The sequence below is a fragment of the Lithobates pipiens genome, unplaced genomic scaffold (assembly GCF_037356315.1).
Source record: "Lithobates pipiens isolate NorthernLeopardFrog02 unplaced genomic scaffold, aLitPip1_a1.2 Scaffold_16, whole genome shotgun sequence".
NCBI lineage: Eukaryota > Metazoa > Chordata > Amphibia > Anura > Ranidae > Lithobates > Lithobates pipiens.
The window spans coordinates 481,868-497,233 of NW_027507748.1; the positions used below are offsets into that span (position 1 = coordinate 481,868).

At 52.1% G+C, this 15,366-nt stretch overlaps 1 protein-coding gene across 2 annotated transcripts in view; it reads right to left on the bottom strand.

The window, feature by feature from the left end:
• Positions 1 to 6,904: 6,904 nt before the first annotated feature.
• Positions 6,905 to 15,366, bottom strand: part of LOC143981520 (pregnancy-specific beta-1-glycoprotein 2-like) — a 545,541-nt gene continuing 537,079 nt past the window's right edge. For both annotated transcript variants that reach the window (XM_077479391.1, XM_077479390.1), the window contains exon 5: positions 6,905 to 10,131. In XM_077479391.1, coding sequence (XP_077335517.1) covers positions 10,007 to 10,131 — 125 coding nt within the window. In that variant the 3' untranslated portion in view covers positions 6,905 to 10,006. The remainder of the gene's footprint in view (positions 10,132 to 15,366) is intronic.

Sequence of the window (15,366 nt, forward strand, 5' to 3'; positions counted from 1 at the left end):
CATGTGACCCCGCCCCATTGTCACTATATAAGTGACCGCACAGCGCGTCCCCAGCATTCCGGCCGGAGAGCTCGTCGAGTCAACATCGCCTGGAGAAGAACAAGAAGAACAAGAAGAAGAACAAGAACGGAAGGCGGCGACGGCGACAGAAGACCGGGCCACCGCCTGTAAAAGAGCTACAAGAAGGCGCGGTGGCCCGGCAGAAGAACCGAAGGCGGCGACAGAAGAACGGAAGACGGCGACAGAAGACCGGGCCACCGGACCAGGCGCGGTGGCCCGGCAGAAGAACCGAAGAGGGGGACAAGACCCCCGAAGTCGGGAGAAGAGGCCGGCGGCGGGGAGGAAGAAAGCCGGACTCCTCCGCTGGCAAAAGAGCTACATACACATAGCGGAGGAGTCCGGCGAGAAGACCCCCGAAGACGGAAGACCCCCGGCTGTGCAATAAAATATTTTTTCCCCCTGTGTTGTGTTTTTATTTGTACTTTATTTCACAGGTGAATGGGTAGGGGTACATTGTACCCCATACTCATTCACATAGGGTGGGGGGCCGGTATCCGGGGGCCCCCTTCTTAAAGGGGGCTCCCGGATTCCGATAAGCCCCCCGCCCGCAGACCCCGACAACCAACGGCCAGGGTTGTCGGGAAGAGGCCCTTGTCCTCATCAACATGGGGACAAGGTGCTTTGGGGTGGGGGGGGCCGCGCGGCCCCCCCCTTCCCCAAGGCACCCCCCATGTTGAGGGCACGCGGCCTGGTACGGCTCAGGAGGGGGGGCGCGCTCGCTCGCCCCCCTTTCCTGGCCGGCCGGGTAGCGTGCTCGGACAAGGGTCTGGTGTGGACTTGGGGGGAACCCCCACGCCGATTTTTTTCGGCGTTGGTGTTCCCCTTTAAGCCCATTCCAGGCGGCGGAGCCCGCGACGTATCCTTCGCGGGCCCCGCCTACCTGTACACGCGCTCGAAATGGGCGGACTTTCCGAGCGGGAACAGTCCGCTCATTTCGAAAGTACAGCGGACAGGCCCACACACGGGCGGACTGTTCGCTCAAACACAGTTTCAGCGGACAGTTTTTCGGAATTTCCGAAAGACTTTGTCCGTCCAACTGTCCGCTGAAACTGTCCGCTGAAAGCCCACACACGAGCGGACTGTCCGCCCAAACACTGTTCAGCGGACAAGGTTGGGCGAACAGTCCGCCCGTGTGTACGCGGCCTAAGTGTTCCGAACAGATTGATGAGTTGATGAGTTTGGCGTATATAGTCGGCTGTTCATCCAACCGTAGGGCTGATAGAAGCTCCTCAAAGGGATGGTATAGTAAATGAAAAAAATGAGTCATAAGTAGAACTGTTGTAAGGAAAAGAGAGCCAGATATGATGGCATTACAACCTACTGAGAAGAAGGAGCTGTGTGTAACACAAGTGTTCATAAATTGTCAGTTGCTGCCATCTAGTGGCGAAAAAAAGGGTAGTGTTCTTAAATACAAAAAGAAAGAAAAACTTAGGACAATAGTGGAAAATCAGCTTGTAGAACCTCTATAATGGTATTATAGTAGAGAACATATTATGAAGCCAATTTACAGACTGTTATAGATGATTGTATTGACGACTGTCTTTCATTTTGCTTGATTTGTGTGGTGGAGTAGAGGGATTGTAGTTATCATACAATTTCAGTTTTTTTCCCTCCCAAGCCTTTGACATAGGGCGATTTGCACGGCGATATGCGTGGCGGTGAGGATGTTGTAGTGATCGGTGGTGGAAGACGGAACTCCTGGTACCAATCGGGTAGTTCGATTTGATCGATCTGTAGGCTATTACAGAAATTAGGTAGTTCATCTGGGGTGCGCAAGAGGAGTGTTGCTTCCCATTGTAAGATGCCTGGACGGCCAAGGGGAACTTCCACCTGTAAGGAATACCCTTTTCCCTCAGGGCATCCAGCAGGGGTTTAAGGGCTCTCCTGTTTCTCAGGGTTATGGGAGAAAGATCCTGGAATAGCTGGATGGTGGTCTCATTAAAGATAATTTGGTCGGTTTGTCTTGCCTTCTGTAGGATTTCTTCCTTTAAGGTAAAGCTGGTAAGACAGCAAATGATGTCACGTGGTGGTGCTGGGTCTGGGGCTCTGGGTCTGGGGCTCTATGGGCTCTGTCAAACTCAATGGGGGATTCTTGTGGCCTCTCCAGTAGTTGATTGAACACTGAGCACAACACGGGTCTAATCTGATCCGCAGTGATTGATTCTGGGATTCCTCTGACTCTGATATTACACCTTCTGTCCCGATTATCTAAATCTTCTAAATGTCTGTTGACATTGATTAGATGTTGTGAATGTTGATAAGAGACCTCATCTAATCTTTGGATGGCTTTGTCTCTGTCTACCCGCTCTCTCCCCCGCCGCCATTTGTTCGGTTAGCATTAAGATGTCCGCCTTGAGATCCGTAATCGCTGTGGAAAGGGAGGATTTGATGTCCGCTGCAATATCCATCATAGCAGTTTTAGGCAAAAAGTTTTATCTATAGTCAATTCTTAATACATCCAGGGAGGTAGATAAGGAGGGGGTCAGGGGGTCTGAATCCCCCCGGAGAGATGAAAGGTGTCCAATCTACAATAGGCAAGAAGCTTTATGTATAGTCCATTTTTAATACATCCAGGGAGGTAGATAAGGAGGGGGTCAGGGGATCTGATTCCCCCCCGGAGAGGGGTTGATCGGGTGGCAGGGAATTCCTTACTAGATCCTCTAAAGTCATCAGGGATTCTGAATCAAAATCCTCCTCCTCCTCCTCCCTCGTGCTGGAACGCGCCATATTGTCCTCTGCTGGGCCTCTCCTCCCCTGTCCCTGTGACAGGAATATCTCGGGAATCGCTTTGTGTTTTGAGAATCCCGGGGTCCAGGGATGATTGTGGTGCTATTCCCCTCTAGAGAGTCTGCCCATCCTGCAAAAGGATGTTCATTTTTGCTGGGAGAACCGTCGCTCTTCTCCGGAGCTCAGTCTTTAGACGTCCATTACTCCTGCGCGTCAGGCCGCGCCCCCTCCTTATTTATTATTATTTTTTAATTAAATGCAACCGAATTTGGAAAATTTTTATCAATTTTTTTTTTTTAATTAACGAAATGAAACAAATTCCAAAAACAAATTGAACTAAACTTTGAATAACGAATCAAAACAATTTTTTTTCCATTCTGCACATGTCTGGAGTGGGCACCAGTAAGCAGAGGACCACCCACCGACTTTGCCACAGTCACTTACCCATGTATGGCAGCAGAGGTAAGTGGTCTATGATGCTGAGGGAGGATGGGAGCATCAGTTCTCTGGTACACCACCAACCCTGCCCATTCTATCCTCCAGGTCAGGCTCCTCTCACTCCAAAGGAGCGGTGCGGTGGCAGGAGAATATAGTGTATAGCGCGTGGTGGGTGGGAGTTCAGGTGCTGCACGCAGTGCTGGGAATACGTCACTGTGATCCACTGGGCCCAACAGCAGCGGAGGGATCCGTCAGCCAGCCTGGCCTTCTACAGCGAGAGTCACTGCCTGGTACTACACCGGCACATCATTCCACCACACACACGGACCGCTGTGCCGCCTTTTGCTCGGTGGCAGCACCACCGTGCACAGCAGCAGGGCAGTGACACTTAAAATTTTGGCAGGACTCTCCGGGGAGGGATTCAGATCCCCTGACCCCCTCCTTATCTACCTCCCTGGATGTATTAAGAATGGACTATACATAAAGCTTCTTGCCTATTGTAGATTGGACCTTTCATCTCTCCGGGGGGATTCAGACCCCATGACCCCCTCCTTATCTCCCTGGATGTATTAAAAATGGACTATACATAAAGCTTCTTGCCTATTGTAGATTGGACACCTTTCATCTCTCCGGGGGGATTCAGACCCCCTGACCCCCTCCTTATCTACCTCCCTGGATGTATTAAGAATGGACTATACATAAAACTTCTTGCCTATTGTAGATTGGACACCTTTCATCTCTCAAGGGGGATTCAGATCCCGTCCTTATCTACCTCCCTGGATGTATTAAAAATGGACTATACATAAACCTTCGTGCCTATTGTAGATTGGACATCTTTCATCTTTATGAGCACCTTAAACCTTTAGCATTCTGGTGAGGATATGAATTCCACGGACTGGCAGCAGATCTTGGCAGATGTAGCACCCCCCACCCCCCCAGCACAGGATGTGCGGCCAATCTAGTCGTTGGCTCTTTCTGTAGTCAAGGGAGCAATGATCATTTATTCTGGTCTGTTCAGGGTTTCACAGACTGGGAGTTTGATTGCTTCCCCCTGCCATGAGGAGAAGCTTCCAGAGCTTAGAGAGGGAGATTAAAATGACCAGCCTGAATTTTTATCATGGTCTGGCCAATTCCTGGAGAGGAGTGTCCAGAAGGTGGCTTGGGAGTTGAAATAGTCCGAAGCCCTGGAGAGATTTCTCTTGTTCCCCGGGAGGATTTCAAGCCTTGGGTGGGGGGGGGGGGGTGGCTGCTGCCCCTTTGAGACAGCCCATGGACTGTGTAGCTATTCTTTGGGGTCGCTGTAGCTGTTCTTTGGGGTCTCAGCTGTGTCAGGGCTGAGGGCCTGGAGTGATCTTCTGAGGAGCTGGCTGTAGGACTACACCTTAAGGGACCCGGTCTGGAGAAGGATTGTCTCCTGGTGACTGTGTGCATTTGGGATATAAGTGCCAGAGATAGCTTGGACTGGGAAGCCTCATTCATTCTCCATCTTCACTCAGCAGAATTTGGGAGTGTCAGCCTAGAGATGAGTGTCTTCCTGTTGCTGTGCTGTGTGTTGGAGTATCCCATGCCCTAACCCTTCTCCTGTTTAAAGTTCTTCAAGCAATACCTTTTATAAAGACATTCCCTAGGCTGAGGTATTGGAGCCGGAGTGCATGGCCTGGTGCTTGTGGTGGTGGATGGCCTCTGTACTATTAGAGAAGAACCCCCTGAGGGGGCAGCTCTACATCAAGTCAGCTGCTGTAGACCACAAACCCCTTCCCAAGTCCCGACCGAGGACTAGGTGCCCCTTGTCTTCCCATATCTGGGCTGTAGTTCTGTCCTACGCCGGCCTGACTCTGATTGGATGAAGTCATGACCGGTATAAAATACGATCCGAAAGATGAACACAAGAATGAGAACTCATAATTCGTTGAACTATTTGAATTCATGTTTCTCATACTTTCATGAACAAGACATTGAAAAGAAAATCCATAGAAAGCGATGATATAAAACAACATACACAGCAAAGCTTTTATAATATACATCAAAATCAAATCATCTGATTATTCAAAAAAAATTGCATAAAATGTAACCAAAAATAACAATATTTATATTACAAAGAAGCAGGAACTCCTAGTTACAGTGCAAATCCAGGAAAGGGGGCGATAGTTTAGGTGGGACACCATTAGAGGGATCACCATAATTTCATCTGTGACACATCAGGGATGTCATACAAGAAGATGGCGGGTAGTAAGGGAGGAAGAAGGAGGGATTGTAGGAAATGTAGACATGCTGAGGGCATACAGGAAGATGGTGGGCAGTATTGGGGAACATGGAGGGACTAAATAAAATGCATACACCCTGAGGTCATAGAAGAAGAGGGTGGAGAACTGTAAGAAATTTAGACTTGTTGAGGTCATACAAGAAGATGGTGGGCGGTATGGGAGGAAGAAGGAGGCATTGTAGGAAATGTAGACTTGTTGAGGTCATAGAAGAAGATGGTGGGCGGTATGGGAGGAAGAAGGAGGCATTGTAGGAAATGTAGACTTGTTGAGGTCATAGAAGAAGATGGTGGGCGGTATGGGAGGAAGAAGGAGGCATTGTAGGAAATGTAGACTTGTTGAGGTCATAGAAGAAGATGGTGGGCGGTATGGGAGGAAGAAGGAGGGATTATAGGAAATGTAGACTTGTTGAGGTCATAAAAGAAGATGGTGGGCGGTATGGGAGGAAGAAGGAGGGATTATAGGAAATGTAGACTTGTTGAGGTAATAGAAGAAGATGATGGGCAGTATGGGAGGAAGAAGGAGGGATTGTAGGAAATGTAGACTTGCTGAGGTCATAGAAGAAGATGGTGGGCAGTATTGGAGGAAGAAGGAGGGATTGTAGGAAATGTAGACTGTTGGCGGTCATAGAAGAAGATGGTGGGCGGTATGGGAGGAAGAAGGAGGGATTGTAGGAAATGTAGACTGTTGAGGTCATACAAGAAGATGGTGGGTGGTATAAGGCAAAGGAGGAAGGATTGTAAAAAATGTAGACCATGCTGGGGTCATACAAGAAGATGGTGGGCGGTATGGGAGGAAGAAGGAGGGATTGTAGGAAATGTAGACTTGTTGAGGTCATAGAAGAAGATGGTGGGCGGTATGGGAGGAAGAAGGAGGGATTGTAGGAAATGTAGACTTGTTGAGGTCATAGAAGAAGATGGTGGGCGGTATGGGAGGAAGGAGGGATTGTAGGAAATGTAGACTTGTTGAGGTCATAGAAGAAGATGGTGGGCGGTATGGGAGGAAGGAGGGATTGTAGGAAATGTAGACTTGCTGAGGTCATAGAAGAAGATGGTGGGCAGTATTGGAGGAAGAAGGAGGGATTGTAGGAAATGTAGACTGTTGGGGTCATAGAAGAAGATGGTGGGCGGTATGGGAGGAAGAAGGAGGGATTGTAGGAAATGCAGACTGTTGAGGTCATACAAGAAGATGGTGGGTGGTATAAGGCAAAGGAGGAAGGATTGTAAGAAATGTAGACCATGCTGGGGTCATACAAGAAGATTGCGGGTATTACTGGGGAGCACCAGCAGGCCCCCCCCCCCCCCCCCGAATCTGTTCTCTCCGGTCTCCAGAGTCCCACCGCCCAATCCTCTCCTGTTGCAATTGTAAAGTTTGGAGATCCTAGCTCCGCGGGACCAAGTGCATAAACCGGTCAAAGGTGAAACCAAAAGACTTTTATTTATAATTAAATAAAAAATAAGGCTTTTCTTCAGCACACAGATCAAAACGTAAATTAAAGTCCGCTTATCTTCAGCAAAAAAAACAAAAATTAAAGAAAGCACCTCCAGTTCTGTAGTCAGGTCTTCGCCCCAAAGTTTTCAGAGTCCTTATAGAAATCTTTTGCAGCCTCCAAAATAGCAACACAGCTCCTCAGACATGTGTTAATCTCCTCCCCACCACCACCTCTCTACTACTTCCTGTCTTATGGGCGGTCTTCTTGGAGGCCATTAACCCCCTGTGTGCCGAATCTCTGTGGTCAGGGAGGGAGGCTCTTTCCCACCCAAATGTCACTTCAGAGCCCCCCCAAATTCCGGGTCCCAACTATCTCACTCTTAATATAGAGAGGACCGCGAGTCAGTCCTCTCCTGATGACTACACCCAGAATTCCTCACCCATTCTGGGTGACCCCCTGAAGTCTACCGGGACTCTCTTAAAGGGACCACAACCCGAATACAGGTGCTACATAGCACCCGTCCAGGACCCAACCTTGGCGTCCTGTACACAATGCTGAGTGATCTTCCACAGAAGATACGGGACTTGGAGCGGGGGAACTTGAAGGTGTTTTTGGCTGCGAACACATGAGAGTGTGTGCAGTGCACTCAGCATTGCAACAGGAGTGGAGTGGAGCGGCGGGACTCCGGAGAGAACAGATTTGGGGGGCTGCTTGTGAGGTTCTGGCACTGGTGGGGGAGCTGCCCCCGTCCTCCCACCTAAATGTGCTGATCGGCAACTGCACTCTCTCCCACCAGCAGCACGCTTCCCCCTTCCGCCGGGCTAATGGAGCAGTGGCAATTAGTTCGGTCCCGTTCTGGTCCCGCTTGCCCCTGGGCCCTGTCAATACAGCACTGGGCTAATGCTGCTCCCACTGCACTCCAGGATGGTAAGGTTTTTTTTCTCACTAATGGAGGTCTCCATTGGGGGGGGGGGGGGGATGCTGATACATATAAGGACTCACTCAGAGCTAATAGGGTCTCTAAGGTGGGGGGTGCTGCTATTATTAAGGGACTCACTCCAATAATCCAATGGGGGTATCACTTTGTAAGACGGGTTGCTGATCAGTGGCATTGTTACAGGAGGGGCTCATTCACACCATAGTTGCCACTGGCGCTGCTATAAAGTGACTCTGAACTAATGGGGGATGCTGACTGCTGATTATATTACCATTATATCAGAGTAACCTTATATCAGCACCCCATCCCCATCCGCTGCCAGCATTCTCCCTGAGAAATGCTATATGCCAGGCTTTGTGAGAAATTCTATATGCCGGGCTTTGTGAGAAATGCTATATGCCAGGCTTTGTGAGAAATGCTATATGCCAGGCTTGTGAGAAATGCTATATGCCAGGCTTTGTGAGAAATGCTATATGCCAGGCTTGTGAGAAATATTATATGCCAGGCTTTGTGAGAAATGCTATATGCCAGGCTTTGTAAGAAATGCTATATGCCAGGCTTGTGAGAAATGCTATATGCCAGGCTTGTGAGAAATGCTATATGCCAGGCTTTGTGAGAAATGCTATATGCCAGGCTTGTGAGAAATGCTATATGCCAGGCTTGTGAGAAATGCTATATACCAGGCTTGTGAGAAATGCTATATACCAGGCTTGTGAGAAATGCTATATACCAGGCTTGTGAGAAATGCTATATACCAGGCTTGTGAGAAATGTTATATACCAGGCTTGTGAGAAATGTTATATGCCAGGATTTGTAAGAAATGCTATATGCCAGGCTTTGTGAGAAATGCTATATACCAGGCTTTGTGAGAAATGTTATACGCCAGGCTCTGTGAGAAATGTTATATACCATGATCTGTGAGGCTGAGCTATATACTCTGTCCTGTGATGCTGAGCTGTATGGAAAGGTAGATACACTGAGATCATACAAGAAGTTGTTGGGTAGTATTGGAGAACAAGGGGGATTATAGGAAATGTAGACACGCTGTGGTCATACAGGATAATGGTGGGGACATAAGATGGGATTGTAGGAAATTAAGCCCCTGTACAAACGGTCGGAGATTTCGACAACCAAATCCGTCGGATTTTGTCCGTCGGATCTTGTCCGAAACTGTTGCATACACACGGTCGGACTAAGTTGTCGAAAAATCCGATCATTCAGAACGTGATGACATAATTTCGTTACGATGGGACTACGTTCAGGCTAGTAGCCAATAGCTTTGATGTAGGAATTTGATCTGAGCGTGCGTGGCACTTGGTCCGATCAAAATTCTCTACACATGATCGGATTAGGTCCGTCTGGCCCAGTTGGTCAGGAAATATTTCCAACATGTTGTAAAATTGGGTCGGACGGAGATTTGGACGGAATCAGTCCAATGCATACCACACACAGTCGGATTATCCGACTACACGGTCCGATAAGACGCATTCCGACAGATTCTCCGACCGTGTGTACAAGGGTTTAGACACGATCAGCTCATATAAGAATATGGTGAGTAATATTGGAGAAAAAGGAGAGATTGTAGGAAATGTAGACACACTGAGGTCATACAAGAAGATGGTGGGTAGTACTGGGGAAAGCGGAGGGATTGAAGGAAATGTAGACACAATGAGGTCATACTAGAAGGTGGTGGGTAGTACTGGGGAAAGTGGAGGGATTGAAGGACATGTAGACACAATGAGGTCATAGAAGATGGTGGGTAGTACTGGGGAAAGAGGAGGGATTGAAGGACATGTAGACACAATGAGGTCATAGAAGATGGTGGGTAGTACTGGGGAAAGAGGAGGGATTGAAGGACATGTAGACACAATGAGGTCATAGCAGATGTGGATAGAAGTTGGAGGGTTGGTGGGAAATGTAGACATGCTGTGGCCATACAAGAGGATGGTGGGTAGTATCGGGCAACTTGCAGGGATTGTAGGAAATGTTTATGTCTTCCATAGCCAGGTAGAGGTGATAAAGGGATCATTCTGCAGTAGAAGTCCGTTCTGATGCCCCAGGTCATTTTATATAAATCAAACCCAGTTCTTGTGTCCTTGTTGTCTCATGTTGGAAGGCGGATTGTTCCTCTGTGTCCTATGTGAAGACGGTCTAGGTTTTCTTTCTCATGCCACGTAGTATGTACCAATGGGCGACGAAGACAGGGGGCATTGTCAAAAGCAGAGCCACAGAGCCTGCAATTAAGGACTTCTTCAAACAGCTTAAACAAGGCTGACCTATAAGAGACGGGAGAGACCAGAGTGTGAGATATTTACAAGAGGTCATGTTTTTCCATCTTTTATCTGTGTTAGGTGGACAATGACGCTCTTCAGTCAGAACATGCCACTTGTAGACTCACAATGAAGAAACACAAACCAGAAATGATGGACAATTATTTTATTAATAATTTCCTAAAAATATTTTATTAATCTGCTGCAAGCTGGAATTCTGACCCGTTTTGTGCCAAACCCAGCAATGTGAACCTTACATTCACTCTCCATTTATATAAAAACCCTAATTATATCACACTCACCCCCTTTTCCAATCCAATGCTGAGTCTACTCTTTGGTGTGTGGCCACCAGAACTTCTGGGTTTCACCTGGAGTGCCTGTGCCACAACCAATCAGGACACAGCTCCAGTCCTCTGTGTCCCCTGAGATTCTTAAGCTGTCAAGTGTTCTCTGTACTGCCCCTCTGGTGACCCCAGTGTGCCCCTTTGTGCCCCATGATTCTAGTGATTCTGAAGCATTCTAGTGACACCTCCATGACACCAATGTCTAATCATAGATTCTGTCACACTCTGCAGTTGTCTGGCTTACTATGCTCCACCTTCAGTACCGTCTGATGACTCTACCCTTCAATCCATTCCTCAAATCACCAGGACTGTCCTCCTCTCAGTGGATACGGAACCCCACCCATGAAAGATTTACCGCATCACAATGTCTGTTATTAAAGTGATTGTAAAGTCTATATTTTTTTAGGAAAAATAAAAAAGACGGTAAACCTACCTTCTTTGTTCAATGGTATTGCAGAGAGTGGTCTCTTACTTCTTCTGGAGTCCTCCCCCCCAACCCCCCCGGTTGCACTGTCTGCTCCTCTCCTCCTACTGGTCACCTATAGCAAGCTGTGCAAAAACAGTCAAGGAGAGGACAAAGGAATAGTGGCCGGTATTTCCTCTGGCCTCCCAACCGCTAAACATTTCCTCATTACTGGCCTATCATGCTTGTTCTACACTGTGTTGCTGTAAGGAGATAACCATCTTGGTACAAGCAGGGCTATGCTTCCTCATTTCAAAGCTGCCCACAGATGTCCTGATGACTGGTGGGGTAATGATAGAGGTGGAGGAAACATAGATCCTCAGAATGGATGAATCAGAAGCAAGGAGATGCTTGCATGGCAGGGCCTCAAGTACAACTTCCTCTCCAGTAAGGAAAACAGTGAGAAGCACTGATATCACCAAATCTTACTCTGAATCGGGAGATACCAATAGTCAGTAAGAAGTGCCTTAGATGATATCACACAGCATATATACATTGATAAAACTCAGAGTAGAGGAATGCCAAGGCAGAGTGTGAGTGTGGGGAAGGACGGGGAGCGGAGTGTGAGGGTGGGGAAAGACGGGGAGCGGAGTGTGAGGGTGGGGAAGGACGGGGAGCAGAGTGTGAGGGTGGGGAAGGACGGGGAGCAGAGTGTGAGGGTGGGGAAGGACGGGGAGCAGAGTGTGAGGGTGGGGAAGGACGGGGAGCAGAGTGTGAGGGTGGGGAAGGACGGGGAGCAGAGTGTGAGGGTGGGGAAGGACGGAGAGGAGAGTGTGAGGGTGAGGAAGGACGGGGAGCGGAGTGTGAGGGTGGGGAAGGACGGGGAGCGGAGTGTGAGGGTGGGGAAAGACGGGGAGCGGAGTGTGAGGGTGGGGAAGGACGGGGAGCAGAGTGTGAGGGTGGGGAAGGACGGGGAGCAGAGTGTGAGGGTGGGGAAGGACGGGGAGCAGAGTGTGAGGGTGGGGAAGGACGGGGAGCAGTGTGTGAGGGTGGGGAAGGACGGGGAGCAGAGTGTGAGGGTGGGGAAGGACGGAGAGGAGAGTGTGAGGGTGGGGAAGGACGGGGAGCGGAGTGTGAGGGTGGGGAAGGACGGGGAGCGGAGTGTGAGTGTGGGGAAGGACGGAGGGGAGAGTGTGAGGGTGGGGAAGGACGGGGAGCGGAGTGTGAGGGTGGGGAAGGACGGGGAGCGGAGTGTGAGGGTGGGGAAGGACAGGGAAAAGAGTGTGAGTGTGAGGAAGGACGGAGAGAAGAGTGTGAGCATGGGGAAGGACGGGGAGGAGAGTGTGAGTGTAGGGAAGGACGGGGAGCAGAGTGTGAGGGTGGGGAAGGATGGGGAGCAGAGTCTGAGTGTGGGGAAGGACAGGGAGGAGAGTGTGAGTGTGCGGAAGGACGGAGAGGAGAGTGTGAGTGTGGGGAAGGACGGGAGGAGAGTGTGGGGAAGGACGGGGAGGAGAGTGTGGGGAAGGACGGGGTGGAGAGTGTGAGTGTGGGGAAGGACGGGGAGGAGAGTGTGGGGAAGGACGGGGAGGAGAGTGTGAGTGTGGGGAAGGACAGGGAGGAGAGTGTGAGTGTGGGGAAGGACGGGGAGGAGAGTGTGGGGAAGGACGGGGAGGAGAGTGTGGGGAAGGACGGGGAGGAGAGTGTGAGTGAGGGGAAGGACGGGGAGCAGGGTGTGAGTGTGGAGAAGGACGGGGAGGAGGGTGTGAGTGTGGGGAAGGACAGGGAGGAGAGTGTGAGTGTGCCGAAGGACGGAGAGGAGAGTGTGAGTGTGCGGAAGGACGGGGAGGAGAGTGCGAGTGTGGGGAAGGATGGGGAGCAGGGTGTGAGTGTGGGGAAGGACGGGGAGCAGGGTGTGAGTGTGGGGAAGGACGGGGAGGAGAGTGTGAGTGTGGGGAAGGATAGGGAGCAGGGTGTGAGTGTGGGGAAGGACGGGGAGGAGAGTGTGAGTGTGGGGAAGGATGGGGAGCAGAGTGTGAGTGTGGGGAAGGACGGGAAGCAGGGTGTGAGTGTGGGGAAGGACGGGGAGGAGAGTGTGAGTGTGGGGAAGGATGGGGAGCAGAGTGTGAGTGTGGGGAAGGAGGGGGAGGAGAGTGTGAGTGTGGGGAAGGACGGGGAGGAGAGTGTGGGGAAGGACGGGGAGGAGAGTGTGAGTGTGGGGAAAGACGGGGAGAAGAGTGTGAGCGTGGGCAAGGACGGGGAGGAGGGTGTGAGCGTGGGGAAGAACGGGGAGGAGAGTGTGAGCGTGGGGAAGGACGGGGAGGAGAGTGTGAGTGTGGGGAAGGATGGGGAGCAGGGTGTGAGTGTGGGGAAGGACTGGGAGGAGAGTGTGAGTGTGGGGAAGAACGGGGAGGAGAGTGTGAGTGTGGGGAAGGATGGGGAGGAGAGTGTGAGTGTGGGGAAGGATGGGGAGGAGAGTGTGGGGAAGGATGGGGAGGAGAGTGTGGGGAAGGACGGGGAGGAGAGTGTGGGGAAGGACGGGGAGGAGAGTGTGGGGAAGGACGGGGAGGAGAGTGTGGGGAAGGACGGGGAGGAGAGTGTGAGTGTGGGGAAGGACGGGGAGCAGGGTGTGAGTGTGGGGAAGGACGGGGAGGAGAGTGTGAGTGTGGGGAAGGACGGGAAGCAGGGTGTGAGTGTGGGGAAGGACGGGGAGGAGAGTGTGAGTGTGGGGAAGGACGGGGAGGAGAGTGTGAGTGTGGGGAAGGAGGGGGAGGAGAGTGTGAGTGTGGGGAAGGACGGGGAGGAGAGTGTGGGGAAGGACGGGGAGGAGAGTGTGAGTGTGGGGAAGGACGGGAAGAAGAGTGTGAGTGTGTGGAAGGATGGGGAGGAGAGTGTGGGGAAGGACGGGGAGGAGGGTGTGAGTGTGGGGAAGGACAGGGAGGAGAGTGTGAGTGTGCGGAAGGACGGAGAGGAGAGTGTGAGTGTGCGGAAGGACCGGGAGCAGAGTGTGAGCGTGGGGAAGGACGGGGAGGAGGGTGTGAGCGTGGGGAAGAACGGGGAGGAGAGTGTGAGCGTGGGGAAGGACAGGGAGGAGAGTGTGAGCGTGGGGAAGGATGGGGAGCAGGGTGTGAGCGTGGGGAAGGACGGGGAGGAGGGTGTGAGCGTGGGGAAGAACGGGGAGGAGAGTGTGAGCGTGGGGAAGGACGGGGAGGAGAGTATGAGCATGGGGAAGGATGGGGAGCAGGGTGTGAGTGTGGGGAAGGACGGGGAGGAGAGTGTGGGGAAGGACGGGGAGGAGAGTGTGGGGAAGAACGGGGAGGAGAGTGTGAGTGTGGGGAAGGACGGGGAGCAGGGTGTGAGTGTGGGGAAGGACGGGAAGGGTGTGAGTGTGGGGAAGGACGGGGAGGAGAGTGTGAGTGTGGGGAAGGATGGGGAGCAGAGTGTGAGTGTGGGGAAGGAGGGGGAGGAGAGTGTGAGTGTGGGGAAGGACGGGGAGGAGAGTGTGGGGAAGGATGGGGAGGAGAGTGTGAGTGTGGGGAAGGATGGGGAGGAGAGTGTGAGGAAGGACGGGGAGGAGAGTGTGGGGAAGGATGGGGAGCAGGGTGTGAGTGTGGGGAAGGACGGGGAGCAGGGTGTGAGTGTGGGGAAGGACGGGGAGGAGAGTGTGGGGGAGGAGAGTGTGGGGAAGGACGGGGAGGAGAGTGTGGGGAAGGATGGGGAGCAGGGTGTGAGTGTGGGGAAGGACGGGGAGCAGGGTGTGAGTGTGGGGAAGGACGGGGAGGAGAGTGTGGGGGAGGAGAGTGTGGGGGAGGAGAGTGTGGGGAAGGACGGGGAGGAGAGTGTGGGGAAGGACGGGGAGCAGGGTGTGAGTGTGGGGAAGGACGGGAAGGAGAGTGTGAGGGTGGGGAAGGATGGGGAGCGGACTGTGAGGGTGGGGAAGGACGGGGAGGAGAGTGTGAGTGTGGGGAAGGACGGAGCGGAGAGTGTGAGGGTGGGGAAGGATGGAGAGGAGAGTGTGAGGGTGGGGAAGGACGGGGAGCAGGGTGTGAGTGTGGGGAAGGAAGGGGAGGAGAGTGTTGGGAAGGACGGGGAGGAGAGTGTGAGTGTGGGGAAGGACGGGGAGAAGAGTATGAGTGTGGGGAAGGACGGGGAGGAGAGTGTGGGGAAGGACGGGGAGGAGAGTGTGAGTATGGGGAAGGATGGGGAGGAGAGTGTGGGGAAGGATGGGGAGGAGAGTGTGGGGAAGGATGGGGAGGAGAGTGTGGGGAAGGATGGGGAGGAGAGTGTGAGTGTGGGGAAGGATGGGGAGCAGGGTGTGAGTGTGGGGAAGGACAGGGAGGAGAGTGTGAGTGTGGGGAAGGAGGGGGAGGAGAGTGTGAGTGTGGGGAAGGACGGGGAGGAGAGTGTGAGTGTGGGGAAGGACAGGGAGGAGAGTGTGGGGAAGGACGGGGAGTAGAGTGTGAGTGTGGGAAAGGGACGGGGAGGAGAGTGTGAGTG